Source organism: Eucyclogobius newberryi, unplaced genomic scaffold, assembly GCF_026437365.1.
Source record: "Eucyclogobius newberryi isolate DKJ021-1_F unplaced genomic scaffold, fEucNew1.0.hap1 SCAF_17, whole genome shotgun sequence".
NCBI classification, from domain to species: domain Eukaryota; kingdom Metazoa; phylum Chordata; class Actinopteri; order Gobiiformes; family Gobiidae; genus Eucyclogobius; species Eucyclogobius newberryi.
This window is the reverse complement of record NW_027315801.1, coordinates 29,802,773-29,819,489: the sequence shown is the minus strand read 5'-3', so window position 1 is coordinate 29,819,489 and position 16,717 is coordinate 29,802,773. Positions and strand designations below refer to the sequence as shown.

At 41.7% G+C, this 16,717-nt stretch overlaps 1 protein-coding gene across 9 annotated transcripts in view; it reads right to left on the bottom strand.

Moving 5' to 3' along the window:
* nav1a (neuron navigator 1a) overlaps positions 1 to 16,717 on the bottom strand; it is a 76,481-nt gene that overhangs the window by 7,068 nt on the left and 52,696 nt on the right. For 3 of the 9 annotated variants that reach the window (XM_072449870.1, XM_072449871.1, XM_072449878.1), the window contains 11 exons: positions 10,414 to 10,552; positions 7,537 to 7,840; positions 4,237 to 5,026; positions 3,672 to 4,166; positions 3,330 to 3,371; positions 3,063 to 3,211; positions 2,799 to 2,978; positions 2,638 to 2,717; positions 2,435 to 2,458; positions 1,649 to 1,726; positions 116 to 199 (listed from right to left, as the gene is read on the bottom strand). In XM_072449870.1, coding sequence (XP_072305971.1) covers positions 116 to 199; positions 1,649 to 1,726; positions 2,435 to 2,458; positions 2,638 to 2,717; positions 2,799 to 2,978; positions 3,063 to 3,211; positions 3,330 to 3,371; positions 3,672 to 4,166; positions 4,237 to 5,026; positions 7,537 to 7,840; positions 10,414 to 10,552 — 2,365 coding nt within the window. The remainder of the gene's footprint in view (positions 1 to 115; positions 200 to 1,648; positions 1,727 to 2,434; positions 2,459 to 2,637; positions 2,718 to 2,798; positions 2,979 to 3,062; positions 3,212 to 3,329; positions 3,372 to 3,671; positions 4,167 to 4,236; positions 5,027 to 7,536; positions 7,841 to 10,413; positions 10,553 to 16,717) is intronic. The other 6 variants (XM_072449874.1, XM_072449875.1, XM_072449872.1 and 3 more) reach the window with 3 other exon arrangements.

Here is a 16,717-nt window from a genome sequence, read left to right as displayed (position 1 = left end):
GGTTTACTGGTACATGCATAGAATGATCCTGGATGAGTGCAGGAATGTGACAGGAATGTGCAGGTCGTGTGTGTTTTTCGTTTAAAGTGTGGACATACAGGGTGGGGCTGGTTACCTTTTGCTCTTGGCTGTACGACAACGACTGCAGCCGGGATGTCATCAGGGCTAAACTCTGCTCAAACGCCGCCACGAGGTTCGCCTGTTTGGAGAAAGAAAAAATATTTTACAGTTATAATGATAATCCAAACTGTCTTAGTGCATAAGTTGTTTAGATAATGATGATATTTTTGTATGGCTACAGTTCTGTTTAGTTTGTTTGCTAGCAACACAATAATTCAGAAGGTTCACAAATACCAAACAAATTGCCTTAAATTAACAATTATTTTCATTCACACTGGATAGAGCCTGCAATAATATTGTGATTCAGGTAAAAGCTCAAAAGTGCCGGTAGGTGGAAAATCTCCTCCTTCCTAATCTCATTCTCACACACACCCACTTAAGTCCTGAGCAAAAAAATAATGAACCTTCACTTCACTTTCAGAGTAAAATAATGACATGGTCCTTGGTACCTATACAGGTCAAATAACAAAGAAATATCACTGGAGCAAGGCCGAATGATTAACACTCTTATAAAGCCGTGTGTTATTATGCCCGTGGTGGTCGGAGGGGCAGAAACAGAGCGGAAAGACTGGGCGAGGCACCTGTGTGTGGGTCTGCTGGCCTGAAGTGGTGAGAGAAAGGTTCAGATAAAGGTGAGATTTATATTGGGCCTGCTCTGGTGCAGAGTTGTTTCAGAAATGTGCTGAGACAGCTCCACTAGCACCCTGCAGCTGGATTAAACACTTTTAATTTGATGATGAACATTGTTTTGCTTGTAGCGTGTAGGCAAAAGAACGACAACATGACTATTAGACTATAAAAACCTTTGCAAATACTACTAAAAACACAATTTTTACAACTATCATTATTTGTTTTATTTGTATCTAGTACTACTGACATTTCAAATTGTTTTTTTGTACTTAATGCTTTGCAGTGATTTCAATACACCCATTATAACGCTAAACATTACAGTAGTAGTTTCTTAAATATTACCATGTGGTCTTATACGAGTGATTTAGAGCAAGACAATTTGTAAACTATTTTGAAAAGGTCAAATTTAGTCTTTTATGTGTGTATTTCTTTTAATATATGTTGCACTTTATGTAAGCTGCTAAAGAATGTCTTTTCCAGTATTGATTCTTGCACAAATTAGTATCTCGTTTCGATACTAGTTTTAGTATCAATTAGTATTTGGGTTTTGATACTTTTGACAACAGTATTACTATCTATGCACATGTTCTAATAAAGTGGCAACTGACAATAATACCTTTAAAATTTGAATCATCTTGTCAGTTGAACATGAATATCTGTTGCCGAAGCCTGAGGCCACTTCACACTGAGGTGGACAGTTCATCAGGGTGAGTGACAGCTAATGGGCTGTAAAACTAGACGGAGAGGTACCGGTATTTCGAACAGGCCCACGGGGTGAACCATGCATAATAGCTCTGACAATTCTCTTGAGATGGATCAACGTCTTTTTGAACAAAAAGAGCTGCAGTCTGCACAGAACCTGCAAGAACACGTCTGAAATATGCAGAAGTTTACGTACGTTTGCACTCAGCTGTGTGGTCAGGTTGGAGACTTTCTCCTGTGAAGACTCAAGTTCCCTCCTTAACATTCGAATTTGCTGAAAAAAAATAAAAGTTACAGATGAGTCACTGATTAACGCTAATTAGAAAAACAGCATTTGGCTTTTAGAACAATCTGCTAATCTATTAAGGACTAAACCCGGTGTAAACCAAACTTGTCTGGTCTGAATGTGTACTAAATAAAATCAGGACTAAAACAGGACAAATCTAGGGCTCTAAAGTAGGCATGTCCAAACTATGGCCCGGGGGCCAAATGCGGCCCGCAGACCAATTTTTGTTGGCCCTCTGGCTTCCTGCTAAGTTGGTCCAAACAACAAAAAGTAGTACTTTTACCGTAAAATTGGAAGAATTCAACCATTTGTATGTGATAACAACCTATTAATAATGTCCCGAGTATTATTAAAGGTGTGGATGCTCATCGAACAATAACAAATGCAAAATTTTAAAGTATTCACTTTCAAATTCAACATTGTCGGGTTGTTTGTGGCCCTCTGCTCCATATAAGTTTCAAAATGTGGCCCTCGGTGAAAAAAGTTTGGACACCCCTGCTCTAAAGAGTATGATGAAAAAAAAAATCATGATAAACCAACTAAAATGATAATAACTGAAGACCTAAGTGTTCTGCTTGGTGTATGGTGAGAACATTAGTCCATTAGTCAACATAATCAGCACAAAACACATACACGGAGTGAGAGATGGATGAAAGGTAAAGTTTACAGACAAAGTGCAGGCAAGAATGCACTTACCTCTCCCTGAATCTTTTCCTCAGCCTTAGGAAGCCAAGGGGAATAAGAAGTTGAGTTGTTAAAATAGGACACAAGTCAAGAAAACAGAAGGAGGAAGAAGATTTCAAGCTCTACAATGATCACAGGGAGGCCGTCTCAATCACTTGCAAACACACATTCACAAAACCCACACCAGGCCATACGATGAAGGGAAGTGTAGCTACCTGAATCTGCATGGGGCTGGCACTCACCGAGGAGTAACTGGATGAGGCATTGGAAGCCAAGGACAGTACAGAGCCATGAACTAAAAAAAAATAATACAATTTATTACAGACAAAAAACAGAAAATCGACAAACTTAACCAGAATGTGTGCTAGAGGCCCACCCTCATCCAGGTCTTTGTCTCTGAAGGACCCAGACCGCATCATTCCCATGCTGCGCGGACGCTCGGCCAGAGAAAGCGTGCTGCCAAGAGGAGACGGCGTGTACAGCTCCAGAGACGGGTCAGGGGTCGGGATACTGTTGGAGCGGATCATCCTGGGAGGTCCACCGACAGGGCTCGGGACTGGCAAAACATTTGAAGGTTTTGCACGGTTACAACAACGGCAACAACAGCTTGTACATTTTAGAAGCCTTTCAAAATACACACCCATATTAGTCTTTGAAGTGCGGGGCAGGGACGTGGGAGAAGACAGCAGGGGGAGAGTGAGGGAGTCGTTCATGCTGAAGAGAGTATGAGAGTGCCTCCTCTCTCCTTTCTCTTTTACTTCAGTCTCGGCTGGTGCGGCACCTCCGAAACTACAACACAATGTGAACAAAAACACACAAAATGAGCAATAAACAGTGGCAAAAGCATAAAACGCCGCGGTTCTATAATCTATAAATAATGTGAGTGGGTGAATTTGCAGTGACTTACCTCAAACCCTTTTTAGGCAGCGTGTTTCTGTCTCTCTGTGGGCTGTTGGGATTAAACAATGTCATTATTAAAGTAGCGGTACAGGCGCTAATTAAACGTTCACGATACAAAGGAGGCACAGTGAGAGCGGTAGATAGCGGTTGGCAGCCTATAATTATGACTTCCCGCGTTGATAATAGCTTTAATAATTGTAAGCTTTGTTAATCTAAAAATAGATTAACAAAGCTTACAAACTGGCATGTGTGTGGGGCTGTGCGTTTTACGTGTTTTTCCATTTCGCCAGTAGGTGGAGATAGCGGGTAATATTAGAAATGATTGCAAAAATACTGAACATATTCTCACCTTTCAGTAACAGATTTGGGCGTTTTGCTTCCGGCGCTCCAGCTCGCAGGAGGGGCTCTGTTGTCTTTTCTGTCCCTGTCTCGAGATTCCAAAGTGGTGTAGCCTCTCACCAAAGCCTCTCTCTCTTTCTCCCTCCGGGGCTCCGGGGCCAGGCTCATTTGAAGAGGCAGCGACTCCAGACTTCGGTGCAGTCCGGTCAGCCGGGGGTAGAGCAGAGGCGAGGTGCTGCCCCCGCTCTCTCCGACCCCCAGGGAGGACACCTGCCGAGGGCCTAAGCCTGTTCCGGAGCTCGAGAAACACGATGAAGAATTCACATTTAGTAACGGAGCGGGACTGGGAGACAGACAGGAAGTTGAGGAGCTGGTCAAGTCCTGGATCTTTGAGTAGGGGGCAATTTTAGGAGGAAGGGAGTCCTGAACGCCAACGTCAAGGCTAATATTCTCTTTGTCATGATGGACCATCGATGGTTTTGAGAGACTGCGTATACCAGATAACCTAAAACACAAGACAGAAAGATGAGACAAAGACAGAGAGGGAAATGTATGTGGTTAAATCATTTATGTACCGTTGTGTGCTGGGCGAGGGCATGTCTGTGCTCTTGTTCGGAGGTCTAAGTCCCTGTAGTTTTGACCCGGTTTCACATGGGGTCAACGCCGGACTGCCCTTCAGTGACCCACACTCCGAGTCTGACACCACTGCCTTCGCTTTAGCTCTTTCCTTCTCTTTCTCCTTCTCTCTGTCAGTCTGATTGACAGGGCTGGGGATGCCTCGACTCCCTGGTTTACATAGCCCTGTTCCTGGTTCTTTGAGTCTGGATGTCTGTGGGGTGGAGGGCTTGACCAGGCCAGAGCTGGTGTCGGCTGTGGTACTCAGAGGCCGCGCAGAGCTGGGACGAGTCAGGGTCAAAGTGCTTGTCTTTGCAGGACGGGGCAGGGAGCGGTACTGGAGAGATGACCTCGCATTAGGGGACAGAAACCCGCTCTGATCACCGTTAGACACATCCAGACTGGTCTTGCGTCCACCTCCTCCTCCACTGCCAGTGGGTTTGATGGGGATTGCTGAGGTTTTGGGGTTTTTCCCGACTGTGGCAGAGCCGCTCGGTATGGTACTAGCTGTGCTCATCCCAGTGGGTATATTGCTATTATTTGTCCCGTTAGTTGTAGCCGTGGGCGGTTTCTTGAAGCCAAAGTTTCCACCAGTTGAGGGTCGGACCAGGCCAGATGGAGGTTTACGTGGCTCACTCGCGACCGAGCCGGTCTTCTCTTTACCAGCATCTGATGACGAACGCTGCAGACCCGAAGACTTCATTGCAAGACGAGATTTCTCCATAGGTTTTCCATCGGGCTTCACCACACCTAAAAAAGGACAAAAGAGGACAAAAAAGACAGGATAAATACATTAGCAAAGCAAATCAATACAGATCCAATTACTACAGTGTGGTTTAAAGTAAATTTAAACTAGATGAGAGCTTCTAATGACTTGGAAAAGAAAGGTGTATTAGGACATATCTTATCTGGACACTGTGTTGGGACATGCACATCCCCGTCTGGCTGGACAGACTATTAACTGCCCTTATCACAATTACTCTTCTTTTCCATCCAGATGTTTTCCCCAGTTTTCCAGGATGTGTATGTCTTAAACCTAAAGCATGTTTGGAGTTGCCATTTGTGGTTACGGAAAATGGGTGTTCATCGTTACAAAGCGTGCCAGGAAGTACACAACTGTGACTTGGTGGAGGCGAAGGGGAAATTAAAATAGTGTGATTTGATCCACATCTGAGTAAATTAATCAGATTGTTTAGGAAAAAGCTGTTTATTAGACAAATTGCACCACCCACATTCACAACTCTGCACTGGCCACACTCTTAATATGCATGTAAGGGGGTTTTAGAGAGTTTATATACACGGCACTAAAAGTTAAAAAACTGCAGTTGAACTAGACCCACCGGTGTGCTGCTTTGGGACATATGGATTCACTTAGGAGTATTTATAAACCCGCAAAACATACATATGGGCTGACATGCGTTAAATGCCACACACACAGGCTGTCATTGGATTACACTGGAATGTGACACGTTATGCACACTTGCGCATTAAAAATTGACCGTCTTCTAGAAATGAGAAAATGTAGTTTACATGTCAAGTCATAAACCATTCATTGTGTAAACCGCAGCGCTACAGGGCACAAAAGCTAAAGGAACAAGCCCACCCTGACCCACACTGCCCAAGGTATTCGATTTGAAATGTGGCCTGAAAAATAACACCTTGTGACTTGACGGCGCGGTGTGTTTAGCAGACAGGGCAGATCACTCCTGTGTTACTGATGAGGACAGCGTGTTTGAGAGGATTCAGGGCTGAAGCTTTGTAAAAATGACAAAGATAGAGGCAGACACAGAAATGTATCTCAGCGGTGAGCTAGTCATAATCTGTCTATTCTTAGCTCATCTGCAGTCTTCTCAGAGCTCAGACTGACCGACAATCGTATCAGATTCGAACATAGATCCTGGGTCTAATATTACTTTAATAAATGACATTGTACGCATTGTATGTGTATGATTTATTCATGTGTATTTGTACTTCTGTCTGACAATCGGGCTTAATAAACTAAACTAAACTGAAATGAAAGTGTCCAAGGTCAAGTTAATCATGCATAACTCTTCCATTCGAAAGTAATAGGTGCATTATTATACTCAACAATGATAATAGACATTATAGAGCCCATGGGAGGATCCATGTGATTCGAAATGACATTGCCCGGAACAAAAACTATTCTGTGTGCACTTCCCAGCCTGAAGCCACAGGTCGGACTTGTGATGAGGAATTGCAATCCTATATATTATTGTTTGATATTATTCTTAACAAGCCTATGTGATATTTCAACATTATCCTATCCTGCAATTAGTGACCCGTTTGCACAGCCCCCAGCAATAAAAGCAGACAAACAAAGACCTATAAGTGATATCCTGTACTTTTGATTGTCTGTACGTATAATGTGTGCTCAAATCTACAGCTCCCAGATGGTGTGCTTTATCACGAGCTGCACAATCCTCTCCATTATGCTCTTTATGTGTGAGTGGGAGGCAGTGTTAAGTGTGCTACTCTAAAAACTGGCACTGAGCGGAGTTGGTCTGCCCATACAAATACGCACTGTCTTTGCGCCAGCTGTTTTGGCCTTTATTTGGGTGCTATAAATTGTGTATCTCAAATAAAGCTGGATAGCCCTGCCCAATAGGAAATAAAACCGCGCTGGTCAGTGTGTGTTTGCTGGTGTGAATGTGGGAAGAGGGCAGGAGAAACAGTGGGTGCTGATGGGCGTTTTGATACATGGCACCGCTTTGTAAAGGCTGGAGGCTGCAGCTGTGGATGAATGAGCGAGTCTGTGAGGGCCAGAGAATCCGCCTTAAAGACCGGCCAAAGAAGTGCAACAGTGAAGACACAGGGGCAGCTCAGGTTAATGTAAATGAGTTCAACGTGTAGCAATAATGTTTTGATATTTATGTTGAATAAATTCTATGATATTGATACATTCTTCCTTCTTTAAACAAATCAATATGGCGGTACAGAGAATTCTACTTATTTTGATAACAGAACATTTACATGGTAATTAATTTAATGCTAATTTGTCTGGGATGGTGTGAGACAGGGGGACCTCAGACAGAGTACACATTGGTATTCAGTCTTGTGTCAAGATAGATTCACCAAATATATTTGAGGAACATTTTTGGACAGTGGGAGGAAGATAGAGTGTCCATAATATTCTTACTACTGCTACTACAACTACGAGTACAATTGATTGTGGTGTGCAACTGTCCATTGTTGAATCTGCTAAATGAATCAGTGTCTTGTTTCTAAGTGTAACATTTTACCTGGTACTTTGAGCCCACTCTGAGCTATGTGTGTGATAGGAGAGGTGACTCCCACAGGTGGATTTCGTCCTCTCTTCAGCATGTTTCCTTGGCCTAGTGTCTGAGGTTTCCGCAACTCTCCCCTTCCTCCTTCTAGTCCCTCTCCCGGCGCTTTAGACTTCTTCCATTTATTGGTTGATTCAGACTTGAGGCTGCTGGTCTCGTAGATGCTGCTGCCCAAACTCTTGCGACTGGGTTTAGAGTCATCTGTGTCCCAGGAAAGGCTGCTCTCCACCAGGGACCTCTTCTCTGCATCTGTGCGCATCTGTAAATACACACAAAGCTACTCTTAGACAACAATAAGATGCAAACCCTTTCATTGTAAACCATAATTACAAACAAAACCTTGGAGTAGGTTTAATGAGCCTCTGTTTTTGGATTACATTTCTATGCCAAGAGCTGCGGTTCCAACAATAAAATTCCAAGTTTAAAAATATGTTTTTCTGTACTTTTCATTCATTACACAAATACACCTTGTACTATCATGTATGTTTTAAAACATATACATTGTGATAAACCCACAAAGTAATAAATGTAAGGATAAAAAAAAATATTGACAATAGAGGCTCTCCTCCAACTAGTATGATACTAAAATAGATACTACACATTTTAGACAATTAAAATAATTGTGTTGAAGAAGATGTAACAATTATAGATTAAAAAAGGCTTAGAATGTGTTCATAACCACAATACATGATATCTATTAAATATTAGTATTTCTTGTCATGTGGCTTGAGAATGAAGTAACCGTCTCGTCATCACGGTCTCATCTCCACAGACCAAATCCCATTATGTGCTCTGTTGGAACACTTCAAAGACAAAAGCAGGTCCACAGCAGGAGACAGTGTGATGCACAGTGAGTGCGCGTGTTCAAAAAAACCTTATCAAATCCAGATCACAAACACTTTCTGACAGTCAGTGAACTCATTAAATCTTTACAATCAGGAACGGCCAGTTTCAAATATACAGAAACAACAAAAGGTACTTATGTAATGGTAAACAGGGGAGAGGGATCTACAGTATAACGGCGGATATGAGTACTATTCGGGGACGTTATTTTGCCCCCTGCAGAGGTTTGGAAGCCACTCAACTTATCTGGCAACTTGTTAGTGCAAGCTTAGGACAGTGGAACTAGTGGCCCTTGTGGGAGTTCCCCTTTTATTAAAATCAATATACCCCATGGGCAGGTTCGGGGCCATGTGAGCTGTATATCCAGGCTTGTTAATAAAACATAGTCATTTCCTCCCACACACCTGCCTAATGAAACAACATGAGTGAGATAGACATCAGGAAAGCAGGAATAACAACAGAGATTGTGGCAGCACAACTGAAAAACAAGATAAAATAACATTGTCTTAGATGTGTTCACACAGCGTAGTTTCACTGCTCTGGAAGTGATGGAGATTCCAAACATTTCTTATTGAGCTCTTTTAGGAAACAATTCAACAATAACCAAATCAGACAATAAAAGCAGCTTTAGAAACGATGTGGACCACGCCTGCTCCGGGCTGCAGGGAGATTGGGAAGCCTGCGCACATGTAGACAATGTGGGGTGCATGATGATGACGTTGTACTAATGGGGGGGTTGCCACGGCGATGATGCTGCAGGGGGTGTCGGTTGCCATGACTACCCCGTTCTGGTGTGGAGGGAGGGTCCAGGTTCTTCCGGGTTTCTGGCCCCAGAGGAGGGCCGCAGATGGCCCCAGTGTGTGTGTTTATGTCTGTTCTTGTGTGTGTGGATGGTCCTGTTACTGTACGGTTTGTTAGGCATTTAATCAAAAAATGCTTTTGATTTAATTTGTCAAATCCCTAAGGCCAATTTGAATCATTAGGCCTCTTTAATATATTTAATTAATGGATTCATAGTTCATCTGGATTTATTGTGTTTAACAATTTATGTGCATCAGACAATATAACCAGTATTTTTGGGGGTTTGTCAAAAGTTCCCAAATTAGATTGATATTATAACCAGTACTGAAACTAGATAGTTTCAATACATTAACAGGACAAAATCTCATTAGGCTAATGAATTGAAGATTGCCATTTTTGGTAGACATTAGCACTTCCCTAAAAATGTAAATAGATGTCGTTTTGTCTGGCTCAGCATCTGCTTACTGTGGCTCACTCTCTTCATATCTCCCTGAATGCTGTGGAAGGGCGTGACCTAAATCAGGCGCTACAATAGAAAGAGCTAAATAAATGCTGAACAATGCCACAGGCTGAATTCGATATTGACTCTGGCCAAGTTGATCCCAGACGCCCACAGAAAACTACACTTGCATTTTATTGCCATAGAAACAGAAGGATGATGTGTGAACGTAATGCTTTTAAAGTTTGCCTTCATGTTCTGTCCTTTTGGTATTTCCCTTACACGATCTCCAAGGCTGTCCGCCCCAAGCAAGCAGTGATTTGCATTTTAATCAGACACTAGTTTGATGCTTGATTCCCATGTTAACACAAGCAGACTGGGTTGTGACCATATGTCTCTGAATATATTTTATAATAATCAACAGCATAACCGTCTCATAATGTGCCTTTAATACTGTGTATAGTGATCATTCAGTGACTCAACCGTCTGAAAGTATGAAAATGAACATTGTATCCACCAAACTCGCATTGATTGCTGCAGGTCAACTACATTCCAAGGGTGTGTGCGGAATTTCAATCAGTCTTTGTTTTTCATATCACTTTCTAAACGTCGATCTTTCCACCTGCCTTTATTTGCCCTTCCTGTAGGCATCACCTCATCAACACCTCTGCAGATGAACTGGTACAAGCGGTATAAATCAATAAGCCGTATATTGCATAGAGTGAACTCGTTGTGTGTGCTGGACGTACCACGATGGCAGAGTTTCTGCGCGAGCCGATGGGCGTGGTCGGGAGGGAGTTGAGGGTGGGGCTCGTGTTGAATTCCTCAGAGCTCAGGTTGTCCGAGCCGTCACTCAGACCGCTGCTGATGGAGCTGCTCTCATCCCAGCTACACCGGACACAGAACAAAACTGTGGTCAGATCGGTTATGCAAATGTAGATGCCGTCATTGTGTGGACAGACTGGTAACAAACTCGCTCAGTTCTGCGGTTTCAAACAGGAATTTAGATATTTCTATTTATTTACAATGAACAAAATGTAAAAACATGCTCCATTTATGTTACGGTTTATCATTACGTACAGGACGGCTTGTCTTTATTGGGCAAGACAAATGTAAGCATGAAATAGGGACATTCCACAAATATAAGATTGAAACTAATATATCTTAATACTATCTTGTGTATACTAATAGAGCTACAAACAATTTTAAGCAAGTAGGCAATTACAAAATATATTGCTTAATTTATAACATATTATAAATACTATGGGCACATGCTGAAATTTTGAGAAACTTTGCAAAAGGCAAAATCACAGGTCTTTATCAAAGGCTAAAGCAGTCTATGCCACAGTCTATGCCACATAGCGAGATGTCTCTTTCTCTTTATGCCAGGCACTCAACAAGACTATAGTCTCCGTTACATCAGTGTCTGGCTCCGTATCTTCTAGTTTTCCTTTTAATTAAATATTCATAAACCCAAGACCACATTTAGAAAGCAGCCTGCTCTATATTACCAAGTTTTTCTGTAAATCAGCTGCAAGCACTTGGCAAAAAGACATTCGAGGGCTCTCAATAGTGTTTCAACCCACACAGGCACAGAAATAGCTCAGAGGAACATATACAGTGATGCAAGCAGCGCCCACAAGTGTAAAGGGGTTTTGGGCACGGACTCATCTGCACATTACTGATGGTTAAAGGTGCACTATGTAACTTTTCTCTGGCTTTTCTGCATGCCTCCATACGGATGATATTGCCAAGAATGTTCCACAGTATGGACTTAAATGTAGACATGCAACCAGGTCAAGATACAGTTCAGATCTGTGGAGAAGAGCCAGGAAAAATCATGTTTTTTAGATAGATTTAATGTCATACTGTGGAACAATCCAGGCAAAGTAGTAACATCTCAAAGGACACAAGCAGGTGGAGGTTACATGATGCACCTTTAACACTATGGATTTTAAATAGTAGTCATGCTATTACCTTAGCAGCAAACTAATCAAGCGATAATTACTACTACTTCTGACTTTATGAATACATTTAAAAAATACTGAGTTCCAGAAAAGGAAGAGAGGTTTAGTCAGTCACTCTGTCCATGCCTGACCAAAGACATGCTCATGGTTTAGGATGCGAGGGGGTTGGTAGGCCCATATTAGGGTCAATGGGTTAAATTCATGTTGATGTATACTGTAACACTGACATAAAGTGGGCAGGCTTTAAAGAGGTCATATATAATGAGGTGCACCGTCTAAAGGGTGCCAGCGGTGCGGGGTGGGCCTTCCGGATGGGCGCCTGTTTGGGTCACGCCGCCCCCTGAGGACATGGGACGGTGGGGTGTATGGGGGAAGAGAGTGGGACAAAGGGAAAAGCCCTCTTCATTTCATTCCTGGATATCAGCACATGAAAAGAGCCGAGTAGACTGCAATGATGGCTTCACTATTAAGGATGCCAAAGTAAGATTAAGGGCACATTTAAAGAAGGGATTAATTAAAATCTACTCAAAGTAAAACCTTAAATTCAAATTGAACCAGATTGTTTAATCCTAGTTTCTCCTATATCCTAATATCTTTTTTTAATTGACCACAGGTTTTATTCACATAAGTTGCTGAAACATTACCACCTTTATAATATTATACCATATCTATAATCTATTCATTTCAATAGATAACTAAGTGTGTCTAATGTCTAAGAAGTCTCTGCTTAGCTGGATGTTACTAAGCCTCTGAAAGTTCAAACTTCATAGATCAGAATGTGAAGTTTAATGCCCCTAAGACAGAACAGGATTATTTTCTTCTACAGCCTATGGAAAAGAGACAACACTCAGTTTAAAAAAAAACAAAAGAGCAAAAATGTGAGTGGCAAGACAAACAAAAACCCTTGTGAAGTTGAAAAAAAAAAAAGCACACAAACAACAAGGCATGATGACGACTTCACCACACAACCACAGTGAAGCCCAAACGCATTCTGTGCCTTGGCAATGACTGAACTGTACTCTCACTTTGATCTAATGTTATGTCATTTGATCAGATTTCAGCATCATTACTAGCGCTTGGCTGAAAGAATGCAAAAAGATCACGATTTTTGGCCGAGGAAAAGTTTCCAGACATATTCAATCAGTGTCACTATATGCGTTGCTCTGTACGCGAGCCTATCATCAAGCGTGTCTTTGGCTCTTTACAGTCTTACAACATAAAGAGAGACGTCGCCACAGCTTGACAGAGTTCCCTGAGCTGGCGAGGTTGTGAAAAATGAGACAAAACCCTAATAAGGTGAACACAGAATGACTGGTCTTGTCTGTAAAGCTTTGAGTGGCGCTAATCTTGCTTTTCTCTGTAAATAATATGAATAAACCAGGTTACATCTGGCAAAATCAACATTATGCAAACATAACGTTCCCATTTCAATTGATGTATGTAATTGTTTGGACGTTGGTAATATTGAAAGTGGAGGCAAACTTAATAATGGCATTGAAAAATATGAATGTTCGGTCATAATTGTATGAGTGGAATGAATACAAATGTTGGTTGGATTTAGGCAGCAATAAAGGTCAATTACGGTGAGCTGTGCTGGATTAAACTCATTTTCACCTTTACCTCTGCAGTGATTTTCTCTCGGAGCAGATTTCATTGCATTACCTTGAGGTGAGCAGGTGGTTCCCTACTCTGTCCTGGCAGAAGGAATCGTGCTCGGAAACAGCAATGAAGATGTTTTTACATTTTAAATCTGAGGACGGGTCAAAAACATTTCAACATAAATCATTTCCCTATTAAATACATTAACACGACTGACATAAGAATCCATGCTAAAGCAATTTGCGAACGCTGCAGATGGTTTGCTGAGCGAGTCTGGCGACCCTGAAGAGATAAGCCAGCAAGAAGAGATTCCTTTGTACTTAATGACCAACACTGTTAAAGGGATTGCAGGCTTCGCATTGTTTAGTCTGTGGGGTTAACCGTTAATGCTTTATCTACAGGGTTTTAAAAGCCATCTCTGGTCCTCTCCCTGACCCCTGAGACTGGCACGTGGCGAAGAAATGAGCAGCGAGCGAAAGAAGATTGAAGAAAAAGCTGCTAAAGAGACAAAAAATGCAGCTTTGCCTGTATTTGGGAGTGATGCATTCTGGGACTTGGAGTCTGGCCAAACTGACAGAGTATTGGAGTGATAAGCAGCTCCATCTAAGTTCAAACTGCATGAGGTCCATTTGGAGAAGTGCTCTGGCTGGAGAGAGTGATGACAAGGTGACTCTGAGTCTCACTGGAGATAATGTAAACGCTGACTCTTTCTGCCTCGTGCGCCCGGATGGCTCCATTTGACGGCACAATTAACTAATGAGACAATATAAAGCACTCAGACAACAGCATAAGCTCAAACACTAAACAATGTCAATACGGGATAAAGGTAGTTTGCAAGGGATGGTGCGAGATCTCGTGCCAGAAGATCTCACGAGACAAAATTGGTGCAAGGTTGTGCCCACGTGGAAAATAACATATAACAAATAAACTTAATAAGTACATTTATGTATTAGAAATTATGTCAAAATCACATCTTGCCTCGTTCTCATGACTCAATTTTGTGTCTTGTCTAGGAAAAAGATTATTTGGTTAATTAGTAATCATGATTATTCAGGTCACACTATATAATAATTAGAAGAAAACTTAATTTCAACTCAATATGAATAATAACTGTGTCGATTTAGAGCACAACTTTACTTTTGCAGAAAGTTTGATTTTATAAAATGGGTCACATACTATTGGAACAATCATGTATTAGAATGAAAGAAAATAAAAGATTTCACTTTTGGTTTGCTGTGTCAATAATTGTGAATAATTGTACGATAATTAAACTCACAATGATGTTTTTTCTCACAATAATCGTAACAATAACACTTTATATCATGACATTCCTGGTCTCGTCTTGTGGAAATTGTGGCTCCACCCCAGAAAGGTGCCGTATATCTAAAAAGCGACGCAAAATGACGTTAATCTCTCTTTCAGCTTTTGCACGGTTAAATGTGTTTTATACAACGTGTCGACCCATGGAAATTCTGCACTGGACAGGAACTTTCCATTCCTATTATGATCCACAGTGACACGTGGAAGGACTCAAAATGGATAAATCAGATGGGTCCCTCATTGTGGAGATGCATTTTTGAGACTCGGAAAAATGAGGCCAGAGCCAGGCTGGCATTGGGCTTTTAAAGGGGACAGGCTGCACGTGAAGGCATCAGAAGTCAATAAACTATTTTAGGAGGATTAAAACTGGAGGAAAATGAAGTGAGATGCAGCGTGACCTTTTGGCTGTGGTTCTTGGGCTGTCTGGATAGTCCTAAATACAATCCAGATGAACCTTAATGACTGGGCTGGATTTACAGTTTAACACATATTGAAAAGTTCTGCTCCAAATCAAGAGCCAACTCAGCAGCGAGGCAAGTGCAATGCATTGACTGTGTGTCGCTACAGAGAAATGTAGCAATTAGAGTAAACAAAGACACATGATTCACCATCTTTTAGATGCTAAACAAGTTCAGACCAGTTTGCCAAATATCACACCCGTGAGAAAACTGTGTGACATACCACAGCTGACATATCATGTTACAACTTCTGATTGGCAACAATTATTTCGCTTTAAAATTCTGAATAATGAAAATATGTCATCTTGAATCAGACAAGTCATACTGATATGGTGAGTATAATAATACTGTTTGGGTAGCGCAGATGGTAAACAGTGTTGTCTTGGCTCAGTTGATCAGGTGATCAGCAGGAAGTCAACACAGTGTGAATGGCTTTATAACTGACTATGACCAACTGCTAAAATGTGAAGAATATGAACAAACATTATCATATTTTTAATCTTTTATGCTGTTTCCATTTCAATGTTTCTTATTTATTTCCAGGCACAGTCCAGGCACAAGGAATGTACCTGCCCGTCCAGCCCGTACAATATCATGCCACCAGTTGTTGGTTTTATGTTATAAATTACACTCAACACAACTGTACTGAAAATAATGTTTTGTAATTGTCCTTTTAATGGATGCCAGAAGCACTTGAAGAGTAATTTCCCAACGGTTTTCCACTTAAAGGACTAATTACAGCACTTACTGACTCTTCTCTGTTGAGCGCTTATTGTAAATCAGCGACATAACTACATCATAACCTAAACAGAGCCCGCCTTTGGGGCAATTTCCTTTTCATATTATTTACAATGGCTTCTGTTTCCATAGTTCAGCAGGATTGGTGTGATTGCTGGAGACACAGGACACACACCGCAGTTTTTGAACATTAAAGAGGAGGCTTTAGTTAATGAGCTCACAATTACAGCTAATTCCATCTGCCTCTTGAATCAGGACAAACCAGGGGCATCGGCTGTCGAGTGTTTGTTTGTGTGAGCGCTTACTAAAGAGAAACCGACTATTTTGAACTATTTCAAGCGAGTGGTGAAAGCCCAATGCTTTGTGACGTGCCTGGTGCAAAGAGCAGGTCCCACCCCTAAATGGCCATCACAAAGGTGGCCCTGATGTGCATGAAGTGACCCTGACAGCAAAGGCCCCGGGCTCTGGGGCACTAGAGCCACCACCGCTGTATAGACACAAAGCGCGTCACAGTACTACAAGTGCACAGAAATGTGAATGAGACGTCAAATGTATAAGAGAGAGATGTCAAAGATGCAGTTGTGCTTAACCCGTTGCACCAGTGAAACTAAAACAAAGGAAAGCGTACTAGCATTAATAATGGAGTTGAGTCTTTGTCCAGGTATTGATCTTATTCCGCTAAACCCACCTTCCCTCTTTTCCCACGCGATCGCCACTTTAAAAATCACACTTTCTGTCCAGTGAGAACTCGTTGGTTTAAATGGAGAATTAAAATATGCTATAAAGTGTTCAAAAATGGCTATAGTCTGTGAAGAACTTGGGCTTCCGGAATAAGGATTAAAAGTCACAAGCCAGTTCAGAGTTGCAGGATAACATTTAAATATTGGGTCAGAAAACAGCATAATAATAATGGGAAATTGATTATTTGCTATGGTCAAATGGAAGGGAAAGAATTGCTTTCATCAGGTTCT